Genomic DNA, 17901 nt, shown 5'->3' with positions numbered 1-17901 from the left:
TAAGCTTTCTTGGGTTGTATTTTTCCTTCTAGTATCTTCTGTAAGGCTGGATTTTTGGAGAGGTATTATTTAAATTTGTTTTTGTCATTGAATATCTTGTTTTCTCTATCTATGAAGACTGAGATTTTTGCTGCGTATAGTAGCCTAGGCTTACATCTGTGTTATCTTAGGGTCTGCATGGATATCCGTCCCGGCTCTTCTGGCTTTCATAGTCTCTGTTGAGAAGTCAGGTGTGATTCTGATGGGTTTGCCATTGAATGTTACTTGGCCTTTTTCCCTTGCAGCTTTTAGTATTTTTTCTTTGTTCTGTATACTTAATGTTTTGAATATTATATGGTGGGAGGATTTTCTTTTCTGCTATAAACTATTGGGTATTTTGTTGGCTGCTTGTATGCTTATAGGCTTGACCTTTATATTGGGGAAATTTTCTTCTTTGATTTTGTTGAAAATACTTTCTGGGCCTTGGAGACTGGAATCTTCTTTTTCCTCTATTCCTAGTATTTTTAGGTTTTGTCTTTCCATGTTGTCTTAGATTTCTTGGATAGAGTAATGTTTTAGATTTAACTTTTTTTTTTTTTAAGGATACATTGATTTCTTCCATGCCTGAGAGTCTTTCTTCCATCTTTTGTATTCTGGTGATTATTCTTACCTCTGTAATTCCTGTTGTTTTCCCTAAGTTCTCCCTTTCCATGGTTTCCTCCATTTGTGTTTTCTTTAGTTTTTCCAATTGTATCTTCAGATCTTGAATTGTTTTGTTGATTTCCTTTACCTGTCTGACTGAATTTTCCTACTTTTCCTTCAGTTCCTTCACCTTTTTGTTTGACCTTTCTTCTATTTCTTTTAGTGATTTAATTATTTCCTCTTTCAAGGCCACAAAGTGTTTGGTGTATCTTCCTGTATTTCTTTGCAGGAGACCATAATCTGTTTGACTTTATATATCTCTATTTCTTTAAGCATGTTGTTTGTTTCTGATTCCATTATCCTGTTTGTAAGCATAGATGTAAGGTCATCTTCTTGAATTTCACTTATGTTAGGGTGTACAGGGCTACTTGCTCCTGATAATTGGGTTCTGGTGATGCCATATTGGTTTGGCTTTTTTTGGTTGTGATTTTACACTGTTCTCTACCCATCTGGCTCTCTCATGTGTTTGTTGTTAGTTTCTGTTGCCTGCTGGAATTCTGGGTTCAGGAGAATCCCCTTTGGCAGGAAGATGGTTGTTCCTGAAGGCCTCCTCAGCTTTTTGGGTATGGTCACCAAATGGCTGATGCTTCTCTGGGAATTGCCACAGTTCACCTCAGGTGTATGGTCCTGTGGGGTAACTGCAATCCTTGGTAGTCAGGGGTTGGGGTTACAACTCTCCTCTGACCGGGAGAACTCCTGGGGACAGCTGCCCTGCCACTGGGTTTCTTGCTCTGAATTTAGTGTTCTGTTGCTGCTGCTCTTAAACTGTGTTTGTTGGGTGCAGCCCTCCTGAAGAACCAGGGAGTCCTGAGGTTTGGTCACTTTCGTTGGGGAAGTTGTGCTTTGGAGCAGCATCTGGGGCCTGATCCCGTGGATCCCAAGTATCTGTAGGTCTGAGGTTGGACCTCTGTGCCCCAGTACCCAAGTGGTAATCAGTGGCAGGTGAATGCAGCACTCAGGTGTATGTCAAGAGGTTAGAGCCAGGAGCCTGAGGAAACCCAGCAACTTTTCCAGAGATTAGCTGGGTGTCTTGAGGTTAGACCTGATGTTTTTCCCACCCTAGGATTTCCTCCCAAAAGGGAGACCCAGTCTATCGTGTTTTGAGTTGGTGAGTAGAGCATGCAGGCGCAGTCGGTGGCTCCACGCTGTCAACTGAGCCCCTGAATTCAGTTCCCCGGGAACTTATTCTGGGAATTTTTTGGTGTGTGTGTGTGTGTGTGTGTGTATGTGTGTTTGGAGGAGTCAGCTTGGTGCCCTGAGGTTGGACCAGATATTTCCTTCACCGTGGGGTTTCCTCCCAACAAGAAAACCCAATCTCTGGTGTTTTGGGGCCCGCAGTTCTATCTGGGAAGGCGATCAGAGCACACAGGTGAGTGTCTCTGGGCTGGTGACTGAAAGCCAGCTGGGACCCGGGAGCTCTTCTGGAGTTTAGCTGGGTAACTTGATAGTGGACCCCACTGCTTCTCACAATTTTGGGTTTCCTCTCACCTGGGAAACACAATTGCTGGTGTTTGGGAGCCAGCAGTTCAGTCTGTTGGTTGCTGTGCAGTCACTGCTGTCCTGCTGTCAGTGTCCTCTAGGCCCCGCCATCTTGGATTCTCCCCTATGTGCATGTATCTTTATATTTGATCTTTTTCCTTCATCATTATCACTGCTTGTTTAAATTCCTAATACAGCTCAGCTCTTAAGCACATAATTGGCTCCAAAACTAATGAAGAACTAAAATACTGTGTTTGCTTTAGTTATCTTACTAATTCTAACTCCAGTATTGCACTTAGGTGCTTCAACTTTACCTGTAACCCAACATATTTAATAGTAAATAAATGATCACTAAATCCAGCATAAATTGCCAAGATTCCTGTTATTAGACACCTACACTTGAATCTTTAATTAACTGCTTAATTCCCTGTATGTTTTCTGTAAGCAAGTATCATCAAATCTTCTGTTTCTTTTTTCTGTACATTCATCATTACATTGCCATTACAGCGTCTTCATATGTTAACACTATTGGAACCATCAGTGCAAGGCTGTGTTCTGCCTTTTAAACTCCTATGTCTATGGCAATTAAAATTAAATTAAGATTTTTCTGAAAGATTCAAACAAAGCTAAGTTTCCAGGTAAATTTAGAAACAGTTCTAGCTGGTGTAAGTATAGCAGAGCTAAATAGCCCCAAGTAGATAAGGAGAATGTAAGAAACATTAGAGACAAGTGTTAAGATTAGGCCAGGGGTCCTACAAGATGGGTCATCAGGTAAAGGTGCTTATTGTTAAGCCTGACAACTTGAGTTCCATTCCCATAACCCACATGGTTAAAGTAAAGAACTAACACCCTCAAGTTGCCCGTACCTATCATAGCACATGCATGCACACACATACATACACACAACATATATACACATAACAAAATAAATTTTAAAATAAAAAATATTAGGCCAAGAATGCTGATAACTTGGCCAAAAAATAAGCACTCTGTCTATTCAAAGGGCTTATATATTTTTACTTATTAATTTTGAATTATTCATATTCCAGAAGATGGTAACATCAACCTGTGGAAAATCCAAGAGCTAAAGTAAACGTGATCACACACTGAATTTTCCCAGTCTTGTATGATTTTGGAATACTGATCAGGTCTATGGGAGAGCAGACTTCACATTGTCCATTCCTTTTAGAATTTGTGTTAGGATTGGTGGTGTTTTACTACTGTTAGTGTTTATATTTTCACCAATAAAAATGTATGAAATAACTTATATTTTTTTGTTAAATCTAATTTTCATTGTAACCAGCAACCCTTCTAAACTTCTGTATTTCCACTATTGGAATGTAATAATGATGGAAGTTGTGGAGAAACAAAGAAGGAACTAAGAAGAGAACTATGCAGTAACCTTTATATATACTAAAGAAACAAACACATTTAATGAGACATATAATCACAAAAAAGATCATTGACTCAATAATCTCGGTAGACCTTCAACAATGACTGCATAGTAAAATTATCTAGAAAGCTTTCAGGAAGTAAGAAAGTTCTTTTCCAACCCTGGAGAATCAGGTATCCTTGGTCTCATGTGACACTGACCAATATAATTATTCTAGAAAAAGATGGTATCTGTGTATAGGAAAGCCAAGGATTAAGGTGATATGAACATTTTCCACATGACTTTAATGTATAGCCAGCTTTGAAAACCACACATCTAAAGAAAACTAAGAGTCTTGTTTATTCTGCATCACTTGTGTATATTCAGTAAATATGCTGTTGAACAAAGTCATCTCTGGTTCATTTTTCGTATCTGTAAAATAAAGATAGTATTAATTTCCTGTTTGCTATGAAGACCCTCAGTTTCTAGCTGAGTAGTTTGTTTTACTGAAAATCCATAGTATTCAGTTAATCATCTTTAAACCAGGGACTCAGAAACCAAACCACAAACTTGAAAGAGGCTAATACATGGCCAGAGAATTGGAAAAGCTTTTTCTTCAGGATAGTTCTCACAGCATCTTTTTTTAACTCACTTGTAGTACTAGTTTAAAAAGTAATTCCCAACTCCATTCCAGAAACTGAACTCTATCCTCCAGGAAAGGGAGATAGAGGATGGTTTATTATTATTATTGCTGCTGTTGTTGTTGTTATTTACAATTCATTCATTTTGTATCCCAGTTGTAAACCCCTCCCTCATCTCCTCCCTGTCCCACCCTTCTTCACTCTCCTTCACCTATCCCTCTTCCCTAGTCCACTCTTAGGGGAAGTCCTCCTGTCTCCTCCAGCTCCTTTTATATCCCCCTTCTTCCATAAGACTCCCTGTGCTCTGTCCAAAGTTTGGCTGTGAGTCTTTGTATCTGCTTTGATCCCCTGCTAGTTGGAGTCTTTTAGAGGACATATGTAGTAGACTCCAGTCCTGTTCCCTCTCTTCTACCCCTTCCGGTGGCTATCCTGTTTCACCTTCTGAATGAGAATTAAGCATCTTCCCTGGAGTTCTCCTTATTGTTTAGCTTCTTTAGGTTTGTAAATTTTAGTATGTTTATCCTATGTAATAGGCTAATACCCACTTATAAGTGATTATATACCATGCAAGTCTCTGCTTCTGCGATACCTCACTCAAGATGATCTTTTCTAGTCACACCTATCAGAACGTCTAAGATCAAAAGGTTAAGTGACAACACATGCTGGAGAGGATGTGGAGAAAGGGGAACCCTCCTCCATTGCTAGTGGGAATGTAAACTTGTACAACCATTTTGGAAATCAATTTGGTACTTTCTCAGAAAACTGGGAATAGTGCTACCTCAAGACCCCGCTTTACCATTCCTGAGTGTAGATTCCCAAGATGCTCAACCATACAACAAGGACATTTGCTCAGCTATGTTCAGAGCAACCTTATTTTTAATAGCCAGAATCTGGAAACAGCCTAGATATCTCTCAACCGAAGAATGGATACAGAAATTGTGGTACATTTACACAGTGGAATACTACTCAGCTATTAAAAACAAAGAAATCATGAAATTTGCAGGCAAATGGAAGATGGTTTTAAAATAATCTGTCATTCAAAGTTTTGAACACATGAAAACCATAAAGCTATGGGTACTCATGGGACTATCATAAAAATGTTTGATACAAGCATACTTTGTGTAATATGTAAGACAAGTCAAACATATTTATATTCAAAAATATTTATGATTTTTTTTTCTGGTGAAATCTTACAAAATCCTTTTCCTACATTTTTCAAATATATAATATGTAATTGTTATCTATAATTACTTTACAATAAACTAATACCTCAGACCTTCTTTCCCCCATATTACTGTTAATAGTACACATGATCAACCTGTGTATAGCCTTTCCTTGTTTCTTATTGTCCTTGGCCTCTGGTGATGACTATTCTACTCTAAATTTCTATTGTATTAAATATTTTAGATTTAACATAGGAGGATAGACACATAGTACTTTTCATGCCTGGCTTATAACAGCTAACAGTTAAATTCAGTTTCATCCATGTTGTCACAAAGGACAGTAATGACAGAATAACATCCTATTTTATTTACCATGTTTTATCCATTCATCAATTGATGACCACTTTAGTTGTTTTATGTTTTGCCTTATTGTGAATATGTAATAAACCTGGGAATACAAATATCTTTTAAGTACTGATTTCAGTTCCTTTGTATATACACTAATTATGCATTTGTAAAAAATAGTAATTATTTTCTTATTTTTTAAGTGCCCTCCCTACTTTAAATGGCGATTATAATTTAGGTTTCCACCAACATTTTCTCCACATCCTCACCAGCATTTCCTAGCCATGGGCTTTTATTTTATTAGTTATTCTTTTTGGGGTATGGTGGCATCTCCTTGTTCTTTCAGTTTGCATTTACCTGATGACTAGTGATGTCCTATAGTTTTATATACTTATTGGGCATTTGAATGTCTCCTTTTGGGAAATAACTAGAAGAGTTTGTTGTTGTTAAGGCTTTAGAGTTCTTTATTTATTCTGGATATCAATTGCTTATTATAAATATTATCATAAATTGCTTATAAATATTATCATAAATATTTTCACTTGCGTTTTTGTCACATGCTCTATGCCAATGTAAATATTTAATTTTTAGTACATTTTGACTTGATCAATTTAACTGGCAAGAGACAGAAATCTACCTACATTTTTATGTAGATAATCAATTTTCCTAACATCATTTATTCGAAAGACTGTTCTCTGTCTAATGGATGTTCTCAGTACCCTTATCAAAACAGCCATTTAAATTTTAATGTGACCTGTTGATCGCTGGTCATTAACAGTGTATGTTAATACTCAATGCCATTGCTTTTATTTTACCCTCTAAGTACTCTCTTGTTCCTCTAAATTTTTGTTCAGCAAATTTTAATATGTTTAATTATTATTAATTTGTCTTCCTGTAAGTGATCAAGTTGCTGTTTGATTTACAAGAAGGTGATTCTTGTTATCCTTAACATTTATGTGGTACCAGTTTGTTGCCTCATCTCTAGAATTGTGCTGATTTTATAGTTGTCTCATGGAAGTTGTTACTCTTCGTCTGACCAAGAAGAAAATGGAAGAATGATGATATTTAGAAAATAAGTTTATCAGCTGCTTCTCATTCTGATGTAGAAGCAGGATAGTTAGGTAGCTGTTATACAGCTTCATTTATAGTTTTTTGTTGTTGTTGTTGTTTTGTTTTGTTTTTTTTTGTTTTTTTTTTTTTTACTCAACTATTATGTTGGAGTTCTGCTTTCAACTCTTATCCTATGCATGGGGCTTACTAGTTCTCTTTTCTAAAAGTTGTGGGATTATTTTGGTAACTAGTGAACTACAGTGATTGATTACAGGTAAGGGAGTAAATTTTTGCAATTTTTCAATTAAAGCTTTGGGACATTTCAGGGTTTGATTGAGTATAAAAATAACAGCAAACAAAAAGGCTGTTGAAGAACTATGAATAATAAGTTTGTTAGCCATGTTAAGTTTGAGGTCCCTACTATATGGTGTGTATAGCAACAGTGGGCAGTCAGATAGCAGATTCTTAGGAAAGAAATGAAGACTGTAAATATAGTGTAAGGAATTCTGGGCATTAAATTTAGAGTCATGAGCTCCAAGATTCTAACTCTACTATTTGCTTCTGAGACTATCAGCAAATGATTGTATCTTTTGGGACCAATCTTTCCTAGGACATTTTATGTATAGGGTTTCTAAATAAATTCTTTACCTGTCGCTGACATTATGGGATTCTAAGTATTTCCGTACTGACCTTTTAAAATTCTATCATTTTTATAGCATATACAATGAGAAACTATGTATGCCATATCTGCAGAATCACCTTTACATCTTTACATATGTTCCGGTTCCATATGCAAGGAAGTGAACATCAAATTAAGTAAGTGTTTTTTCTTACAAAAGAAATACATTCTTATGTTATCAAAGACCAAAGTTTCTATTCAAATACTCTTTAATATATTTTACAAACTTTCTAGATATTTATTTTCCTATGACCTGACTGTAGAAGTGATGGGTGGTATTTAGGACATATTACACAGTAGTGCCAAGGATATTTTCTTATCACAGTGGTGAACTGGCAAATCTGTCTGGCAAATTGGTACCCCTTCTGAATAGACATTATTTTTTCTGTGTAGACCTGCTAAAAGATCATTTTTTTCAGGGTAGCCATGCAAATTCAAAGCATCTCCAAAAGGTTCTCTTAGTTCCAAGATTTCAGTGATCCTATCATCATCTTTATAGTGAGGTATAATGATTAAGAGCAAAAGCCATGCTATTATAGCTAAGATATAGAACCCAGATCCATTTTTAGTAAATATTAATATATGGTTTTAAGAAGAGGAGAAGTTAGTGGACAGTTGCTAAGTAGCTAATTTTGGTAGTAGAGCAAAGGGACAGTTTTGTTTTGTTTTGTTTTGTTTTGTTTGATTTCTTGATCTTAAAATCAAAGCATAAGATTTATTATTTTATTCTATAAGAAAGTATAGTATTTGAGTGTGGTTACTTAAGAGCTGTCTTAGTTACTTTTGTATTGCTATGACAAAACACCATTATCAAGGCAACTTATAAAAAGAAGCATTTAATTTGGCTTAACGGTTCAGAGGGATAAGAATCCGTGATGACGAAGCAAAGGTCTGGTTTTGATCTACAAGTAGGAAGCAGAGAAAAATAGAACACTGGGAATAGCCAGAGTCTTTGGAAACCTTAAGTTCTGTCCCTAATGATACCTCCTCCAACAAATTCTAATTCTTTTCAAACAACTAATTCTTTTCAAACAACTCTATCAACTGGAGACCAAGTATTCAAACATGGACCTATGGGGGTCATTCTTATTCAGTCTACTACAGGAACTAGATGTCAGACACAAAAAATGAAAATACGCTTTTGACATTAAAAAGAAAGTGTTGAGGTCTTAAGTAAATAGTCCATCACATCTATATATCTATTCAGATAATTTATTAGGACATTGGTTATTAATGTTGATTATCCACACATACTGACATGTATTAACATTTGTTCTATTACAGTAGCATGTGCTATTCCTACTCTTATGTCCATCCTCCATTTTATCCCAGGCCTGAAAATTTTTATTAGCATGTATTTCTTATGTAAAATAATTAGTTTTGTTGTGACATTTTCATGTATTTATGAAACACACTTGGGTCATATTCATTCTCCCATTATCCTAATAACCTCCCTCTTTCCTAATGCTCCCCCTTTTACTGTGATGGGAATTTTAAAAAAATATCTAGATCCCATATATGAAAAAAATAGCCAATACTTGTCTTTCTGGGTCTGGAGTATTTCACTTAGTACCATAATCTCCAGGTCTATCCTTTTTTCTCCAGCAAAAATACGATTTTTATTTTTCTTTGTAACAGTATTCCTTCACTCATCACAACATACTTATTATCTGCTGGTGGTCACCTAAACTATTGTGTAATGTGGCTATTGTAAATGTTATTGCATTAAATATCACTGTGTAGGCATCTCTCTTGCAGACCATGTAGGATTCTTTTGGGTATATGTCTAGGAGTAAAATAGTTAGAACATATGGTAGTTACACATTTAGGTTTTTAGGAACCTCCATATAGATTTTCATAGTGGCTGCACTAATTTACATTCCCACAAAAATGTATATTTGTTTTTTCTCTTCATTCTTTTCAACATTTCTTGTCTCGTATTTTTCTATCTCTTTTTGTTAATTAGTAAATTTTGTTCCTTAACAATTTTGTGCATATACAGTATGTATTTTCCTTTCTATTCTCCCTACCTCTCCTATTTCCCTCCCACCCTACTGTCCCCCTTCCCTATAAGTCTCTTTTCCCAGTTCACTATTTTTTGTTCTGTTTAGTTAGTGTTCATTAGAGTTTAATTAGGGCCGTTTGTGTGATCTTGAGTTTGGAACTTAGCACCCTTCTGGGATCACCATTGGGTACATATCTGGATAATATGCTTCCTCCTGTCCAAGAATCTGTTGGTTGACAGTGGATCAACAGTATGTGCTAGGACTTCGTGAATCCTTTTTCTCTCCATAAGCTGACTGTTAGGAGGGCTCAACTTATGTGGACCCGGTAACAGTTTAAACATCTTCTATAAGTTCATAGTTGTCACATCTGTGTTGTGCTTGTAAGATAGAATTTTCAGCTCTTCTCCCTATTCAACAGCACTTAATTCTTTCTGACCCATTTTCAACATTATCCTTTAACTCTTAACAAGTTAGTGTACATGTCTAGCATAGGGCTGAGCCTTCATTCTTAGCAACTTGTGTAGCCATGACTCTGCATTTATCTGCAATGGAGAGAATTTTCTGTTTAAGGCAGAGAATAGCCTTTGTTGGTGTAAACATAAATATTTATTGAATAATTTGATGCTATATCAATTTAGCCCAACCATCTTACCATCACTTTCCAGGGTCTAAGACATCTTCCATTGTGGGTTTTGGAGTGGATTTATATAGGCATAAATTCCCCTTACAAAGCAACAAAGCAAGCCCCAAAATCCGTTTAGAAAGCAGCTTTTCTCTTCTCTCTAATGTTCCCCTTGCTATTCAGTTCCAGAAGATACTGAATAAAATATATATTTTGAAACTGTTGAATCAAATACTATATGCTTAGTCCATTTGTTTTATGGTTTAGTTTAACTCTAAAGTCACTTTGTTGATCTTTTTAGTCTGGACCATGTTTATATATATAGTGAAACAGTGGAATTTGGAGGTATTAAAATGCATGAATTTATTTATCAAGAATAAGGCTGGACAACTTTTTAAAATGGTTCCTCATTTCAGCAACAAGGAATTCAGCTGAGGCATTCAGATTTCTTTGGGGGCAACTTACTAATTTAGATCACACATGGGTCTTTATCTTAGACTGTATTTTTTTCAAGGTGCTGGTTTCACCAAGAGTTTCCTTCTTTCTTCTGCTTAAGGTCCCACTGGTGAATATTTCCCCTTCCCTAGTTTATTGCTATACACTCAACATTATGGTTGTCTTTTTAAATCTCTACTACTTCTAACATTCAGGGTTCTCGTATCTTACTTTGTTATTGTCTGCTGTTGCAGCCTGGTATTTTTTCACACATTCTCTTTACCTGGAACTGTACACCTGTGATTTTATTTCAATATCATGAAGAAAATGAACATCTTGGTGTCCCCACTCTGCCATTTTCTAAGAAGTGTTTTTGTATAAAACTTGTGAAATTCTAGAGAGATATTTGACTATCCGTACTATGTCCTTTGAGCATCAAATTCATGTTTTTATAGTTTTTCAGTTTTTGTTTCAACATTTTTAGGTTTTGTTTAAACTAATGTTTTGGAGCAAGGAAAATATCCATAGTAATCAAGACTTTCTATTATTTTCTTTGTAGAGAATTGCATGTTATCAGTCAAGTGAAAAATTCAAAGAAGATACAAGAATCTTACCAAAGTGAATGTGTAGATTACGTCAAAGTGAAGAAATCTAGAGAATTGCAGTTCAAGGCTCATTTCAGGAAGATGGAGAATAATTACATAGAAGCCCATGGATACAGAGATATGGTTTATTCCAGATCCAGACATAAAATGCTTGAACAAAAACTTCCACCTGAAAATCTCTGGACACACCCAGGACCATACAATAATTCTCAAGCAGTAGAAGAGCAGTTACCTCATTGTTTACCAGCACAGTCAAAGACATATGATTCTTTCCAGGATGAACTTGAAGATTACATCAAAGGGCAGAAGGCCAGAGGACTCGATCCCAATATTAGTTTTAGACAGGTGACAGAAAGCTATAGGTATAAGGATCATAGGAACAGAGAAAGGGTTGATTCTGGACATAGACAAAGGATGTGTGAGGAAAGATTTTCATTTGAGATGCCACAGACCCACCAGCAACAATACAATGGTTCACAAGTGGAGGGGCAGTTACCTCAATGGTTACCACCTCACTTAAAGAGGAGAAATGATGATTTCCAAGATGAATTTGATGATTATAGCATGCGGGAATCTAGAGAATTCAAGCTAAAGACTTCCTTTAGAAGAATTGATAGCTCTTTTGAAACCCACAGTTACAGAGAAATGGTTGACAGAAGACCCAAGCACAGAATATTTGAGCAAAGACTCCCATGTGAGACTTTTCAGACTTTCACAGATCCATGCAGCAGTGCACAAGCAGTAGAAAACAATTTACCTCATTGTTTCCCAGCTTATGAGAGACAAAAAAGCCAAGATTCTGATAGCGTCTATCAGCTTACCAGAGATTATTTCTCAGAAAAACCTGTTCCCCTGAGCCTTAGTCAGCAGGAAAATAATATTGGCTCATACTGTGTAGAATACAATGTTTACAAGCAGATGCCCTCAAATGACAGTTCTAGTGTGCATGAAACAAGTCATAAGAGGCGACATCAGAAGAGAAGACGACATGTGGGGGAAGGGAAAGAAAAGCCAGAAAAGGAACAGTCCAAGCGTAGAAGGAAAAAGAGCTATCAGGATAAAGATTTAGACAAAGACAAGAGTATCGAGCAAAATAAAGGAGAGGAAGAGAAAGCTAGAGTAAGTTCTGAAAAAATCAAGCATCGAAAAAAGAAAAGAAAGCATGAAACAACCTCAGAGAGAGAAGAACGAAAGCACAAGAAAGAGAAAAAGAAATCTGTGGAAGAAAGAACAGAAGAGGAAATCCTTTGGGATGAGTCAATTCTTGGGTTCTAAAATTATAGTATACCCAAGAGGAGCTAAAAGAAAACAATATTGATTTAGATAAAGAAAGGAATAATCGATGAAGTCAAGGAAACGTAGGTGCTGTATCAGTTCAGAAAACCTTTGGGTTGTTTTGTTTGCAAAAATTGAAATTGACCATAAGAAACAATATACAAGATATATAAATGAAGCCTTTAAAGAACTGTTTTGAAGTAAACCTACTCAAGGATTTTGAGTTTTTAGTTTTACATACAGAAGAGTGAATCGAGAAAATCAGTGTGAAAAAAAATCTGAGGAAATCAGTGGAGAAAATTTAGGCAAAATAAAGTACTTTAAATGAAGAGAAGAAACTTCAATTTGTGGGTTTCTCTCTTTCTGTGTGTGTGTGTGTGAATGTGTGTGTATATGTGCATACAAACATATATGTATGCATGTGAATATGTATATGTGTAATGTGTGTATGTGTCCTCTGCTCTGCTTTTCTCCTCACTTTCCTCCTTTCTCTTTCTGTCACTCCCTCATTTCAAAATTTATTGAAAGAAGAACCACAAAATCTAAATGTAGCTTTCAAAAAGCAAGAACATAATACTAAGAATGAGAGAAGAAACCTGAAGAAAAACCAGAAGATTCAGTGCTTTCTATTTTGCAATTGTGTTCCCTTAAGGTTGAAAACTTTTGGTTTCATGCAGTTTGTGTGATTTGTGTCTTTGCACATGTGTACAGTTAATCACTGACAAAAGCCAGATGAAGTAAACTTATTCAATGTGTTTTTTTAAGTTACTTTCTCTGATTTTATAAGAAAGAAAACTGAATCTATTACATATATATATTATATATATTACATATTATATATACTATATATATTATATATATTATGGTTTTCCTAAGTAGAGATGTTTCTTTGTCCATCAAGTTGCAATTAAAATGAGTTTTTTACTCATGGAAACAATGTGCTTATAATAGTGAATTGCAAAACAGGCTACAGCCATACCATCCTGAACTTTTCCAGTCTTGTTTGATTTTGAAACAATTGTCAGGCCTGTGGGAGACCAGACATCACAGAGTCCATTCCTTTTATAATTTGCATTAGGATTGGTGGTGTTTTGCTACTGTTGTGTGTTAATGTTTCTGTTTTTGCCAATGAAAATGTATGAAACAACTTAGAATTTTTTGTTATATCTAATTTGCAGTGTATTTTTCTATTTTCTAGTTCCGAAAGTGGAAAATTAGTGTATAATAAATTAGATGATATATACTTTTAAAATGTTCTCCAAAAGGGCTGAAATCAGTCTATATTCTGAAAAATGTTTATATTAAAGTGTTTTAATTTCTAAATACTGCTTTTTGGTCGTTTCTATCAAAAGATGATTGTTCTACCCAGGTAAGAACAAGAAATGGAATTTGCAACTAATTCTCTATGAAGACCACACAGTGAAGCTGTAATTTCATTTAATCTACAGATTGCTTAGTAGAAGTTAGCATTCAGTTTTCAACTCAACTTCAGGTTAGAAAAAGACCGTCAACTTGAAAGTGAAGTAGAAAAATGTTATAAGTGGTAAAGGACTGTGGGAGTGTCTTAAATTTAAATTGTTTGATTTGAATTTTTTTTGTTACTGCACTGTGTTTTATGATCACTACTTTCTGTAAGCATTTGAGCATTACTCAGCCATAGTATGCAGTATAAAGGCATATGATTCCAAATCCCAGGATTATGATCTAGTTGTAGTATCAGGTTGCTATATGATTTTGCAAAGATACCACCAAAAATCCAATATGCAGTCCTGAGACAGAAAAAATGAACCATAATAGGCCTTGTATATGCTAATCCAAAATCATGCCAAATATGATAGTGATATATTTGCATTTGGGTAAGCTATTTTTTTTCCTGAGGTTTGAATTAAGGGCAAGTAGTTGCTAGAACATAATGATGGTTGGCTTTATATCTCAATGAGTGAATGGTTCTAAATGATGTTAAATAGTCATAAAATCAATTTCTTTTCCATGAGAATTTTAGTATAACATGAATTTATATCAGTGCATTAACCCTGTCTTTTAACAAATATTTGATATACTGATGAAAAAACTGGTAAGTCAGATAGAGAAAGACTGAATTTCTAGCCACAATGCTGGCAAATATTCTTTGTCTGAGCACACATGTGCACATGCAAGTGCATACACACATACGTACACATTGTGTTCACATAAAATAGTAGAAGTCAGTTGGATTGGTATAACATTTAGAATTGGTAAGTTATATTTGAATGTCCATTTTGTGTTCAAATCTGTTGGAGACATTTAAAACTATATCATATTTTGTGAGTGGACAGGGTGCAGATGCAGATGAGAACAGGAGGGATCAAGTGGGGGGAATGAGGGAAGGAGAGAGATGATAAACTGGGAAGACTGTTGGGGGTGGGGTGTAGAACCCTACTGCAATGGAAACTCCCAGGAATCTATGATGGTAATGCAAGCTAAGACTCCTAGTAATGGGGATATGGAGCCTGAACTGGACATCTCCTGTAACTAGGCAAGGCTTCCAGTGGAGGAACTAGGACACCAATTCAGTCATAAAACCTTCAACCTACAATCTTACCTACCTCCAAAATATGCTGGGATAATGGTGGTGCAGAAATTGTGGGAGTGACCAACCAATGACTGGTCTATCTTCAGACTCATGCCATGAGAGGGATCCCACTCCTGACACTGCATGGATGGCCAGGAACCAGATGCTAGATAGCCCAGAGACCTAGGATAAAACCAAACATGACTTGAAAAAAAATCAAAGAAATGATTATTAATATTAATTTACTATACTCATATTACAGTGCCTAACACAATTGTCATCAGAGGAATGATAAAGGAAACAGGAACTGATGGAAGCAGATTCAGAGCTCCATAGCCAACACTGAGGAGAGCTAGAGAAATAGACATCATCAGGAGAACAAAGTCAATTAAGCAGAGACGGGAACACAGAGATTGGAATAACAATTATGGACCCTGTATAGGTCTGAGCTAGATCCACTGTTATGCATATATGGCTTGCTATTGTAGGACTACTAACAGTGGGAACAGGGTCTGTTCTACCTTTCACCTTTGCTTGGAGCCCGTTTACTCCTACTGCATTGCCTAGTCCAGCCTTGACATAGGGTTTGTGCCTAGATTTGTTGTAACTTGTTACTGGATGTTTGGTTCATATTTCTGGGAGGCCTGCACTTTTTTGAAGGAAAACAGATGAGTAGATTAGTGGGGTGGGCGTGCGGACTGGAAAGAGTGGGAGGACGGAGAAAAAACCAAGAAAAAAAAATTTAAAAATGAAAAAACTGCCATAACATACACTAAGGTAAAGAACTAATGTGTTCCTTTCAAAATATATAGATTCATTTATTGCATTAAAATTAGTCACAGTTTTATTAGGCTAAAACAGCATTGTTTTTCAAATTAAACATATTTAAATCTTGTATTGTGCATGGAGAGAAAGAAAAGTTGTAGTGTTGATTAGTTTCAAGGAAGTCACCGGTTGCTGATTCTAGAAAAGGGATTTTCAGAGATTTTAAGAATACATGTTCTGCTCCCTAAAATGTTATGCTACCCAGAACACTTAACATCCTGGTTGAAGCTAGTGCCAAGGACCTGGAGTCTAACTTTGGCACATTTGCTTTGTTCTATTGCCTGTTTCTGAGCACAAGACTATATTCAAGTTAGGTTGCAACTGTGAGTTACAACACCTTTGGCAAACCTCAGTCTTCAAAAATATTTACATTATGATTCATAACAATAACAATATTATAGTTATGATGTAGCAACAAAAAGAGTTTTGTGATTGGTGGGGTCACCACAACATGAACTGTCACAACATTAGGAAGGTTAAGAACCACGTTTTTAAGTGAAGTAAATGACTAGGAAGAGATTTGGTGGTGCTTCGGATCTAAAGTCAAATGATCTTTGACCAGACTACAAGAGGTCTAGAGGCATCTAAAATCAGCTGCACATGAAAGGGGCAATCATGAATAGAGAATATACATACATCCAAAGAGGGGCATCTCATATGAGGCACTCATGACAATAGATACGAAAATGGAGGTATGATCAGGTTAGGTCAGACCTGAATGATATTGACAAGTAAATGAGAGCTAATGTATTAATCACATATTAACATGTTTTGAATGACTTCTATCCCCTATAAATTCATGTCCTTAACAATTAATTCATAACTCATGAGAGTTGAGATGGGAGCTTAAAGTAATATGTTTAGACCGTGAGAGGCCTGTCTTCACAAATATATTAATTCCAATATAAAAATGGGGCTTGTGGAAGTGACATCATGTTTTGGCATTTTGCCATGTGAAGGAGAATGTTCGCCCCTTGGAGGGTGTAGCATTCAACACAACATCTACACCATCTTGGAAATGAAGTTTGGGCCCTTACCAGATGCTTAACATGCAAGCAGCACTTCACCAGTCTTCATAAATAAGAAATGTACCATTCAGTACATATGAACATTTTTAAATATTCTGCTGTAAAAATAAAGTGGGCTATATGACAGGTTTATTGAGTACTTCTAAGCAGAAAGTATTTGTTATACAGAAATCATTTCCTATAATTACGCTGATATACTGAGAGTAAAAGAATGGAATAAAATATTCCAGTGAAGTGGAAGCCAAAATATATCAAACATAGCATACATTTTCATAAATTGAACTTAAAAGTATAAAAGTAAACAAGAAAAGTTATAAAATGATATCAAACAGTTTCTTTTTCCTTTTTGGTTCTAAAGTACCTAGAATTGTACCTAGGGTCTCATCCATGCCAAGAAAGTACTCTACCACAAAGCAATCATGCTCATAATGATAAAATTGATCAATTCAACAAAGGTAAGATACATATACTTACTAAAATTAAATCATTAAAATTTTTAAGTGGGATATAGATGAGTATAATAGAATATCAGTAGAGTACTTCAACAGCATATTTTAAGCCACCACCACACTATCAGAGTTAAGTTGAATGCTAAACCAAATAGACACTCATAAAATATTCTGAATACACATTCTTTTTTAATTTATTGAGTTTTTGATTGATTATTATGATTTATTCACTTTAAGCAAGCAAGTGAAAGACCTTTTCAAAAAAAACTTCAAGTCTCTGAAGAAAGAAATTGAAGAAGTATCAGAAGATGGAAAGCTCTCCTGTGCTCATGGATTGATAGAATTAACATAGTGAAAATGGCCAGCTTGCCATAAGCAATCTACAGATTCAATGCAATTCCCATCAAAATACCAACACAATTCTTTAAAGACCTTGAAAGAAAAATTCTCTACTTCACTTCGAAAAAGAAAAAAAACCAGAATTGCCCAAATCATTCTGTACAACAACAGATCAAGTGGAGGCATCTCCATCACTGATCTCAAGCTGTACTACAGAGCAATAGTAATAACAACTGCATGGTACTGGCAAAGAAACATAATGTTGGATCAATGGAATCGAGTAGAAGGCCCAGAAATTAACCCACACACCTACTGATACTTGATTTTTGACAAAGAAGCCAAAGCCATACAGTGGA

At 35.6% G+C, this 17901-nt stretch overlaps 1 protein-coding gene across 1 annotated transcript in view; it reads left to right on the top strand.

Annotated features, from left to right (window-relative positions):
* Window positions 1-12953, top strand: part of Zmat1 (zinc finger matrin-type 1) — a 45172-nt gene extending 32219 nt beyond the window's left edge. Inside the window, exons 6-7 of the mRNA XM_055607299.1 lie at window positions 7448-7547; window positions 11033-12953. Coding sequence (XP_055463274.1) covers window positions 7448-7547; window positions 11033-12353 — 1421 coding nt within the window. The 3' untranslated portion in view covers window positions 12354-12953. The remainder of the gene's footprint in view (window positions 1-7447; window positions 7548-11032) is intronic.
* Window positions 12954-17901: the final 4948 nt, after the last annotated feature.

Source organism: Psammomys obesus, unplaced genomic scaffold, assembly GCF_907164565.1.
Source record: "Psammomys obesus unplaced genomic scaffold, mPsaObe1.curated_primary_1811, whole genome shotgun sequence".
Taxonomy (NCBI): domain Eukaryota; kingdom Metazoa; phylum Chordata; class Mammalia; order Rodentia; family Muridae; genus Psammomys; species Psammomys obesus.
This window is presented reverse-complemented; position numbering and strand designations above follow the sequence as displayed.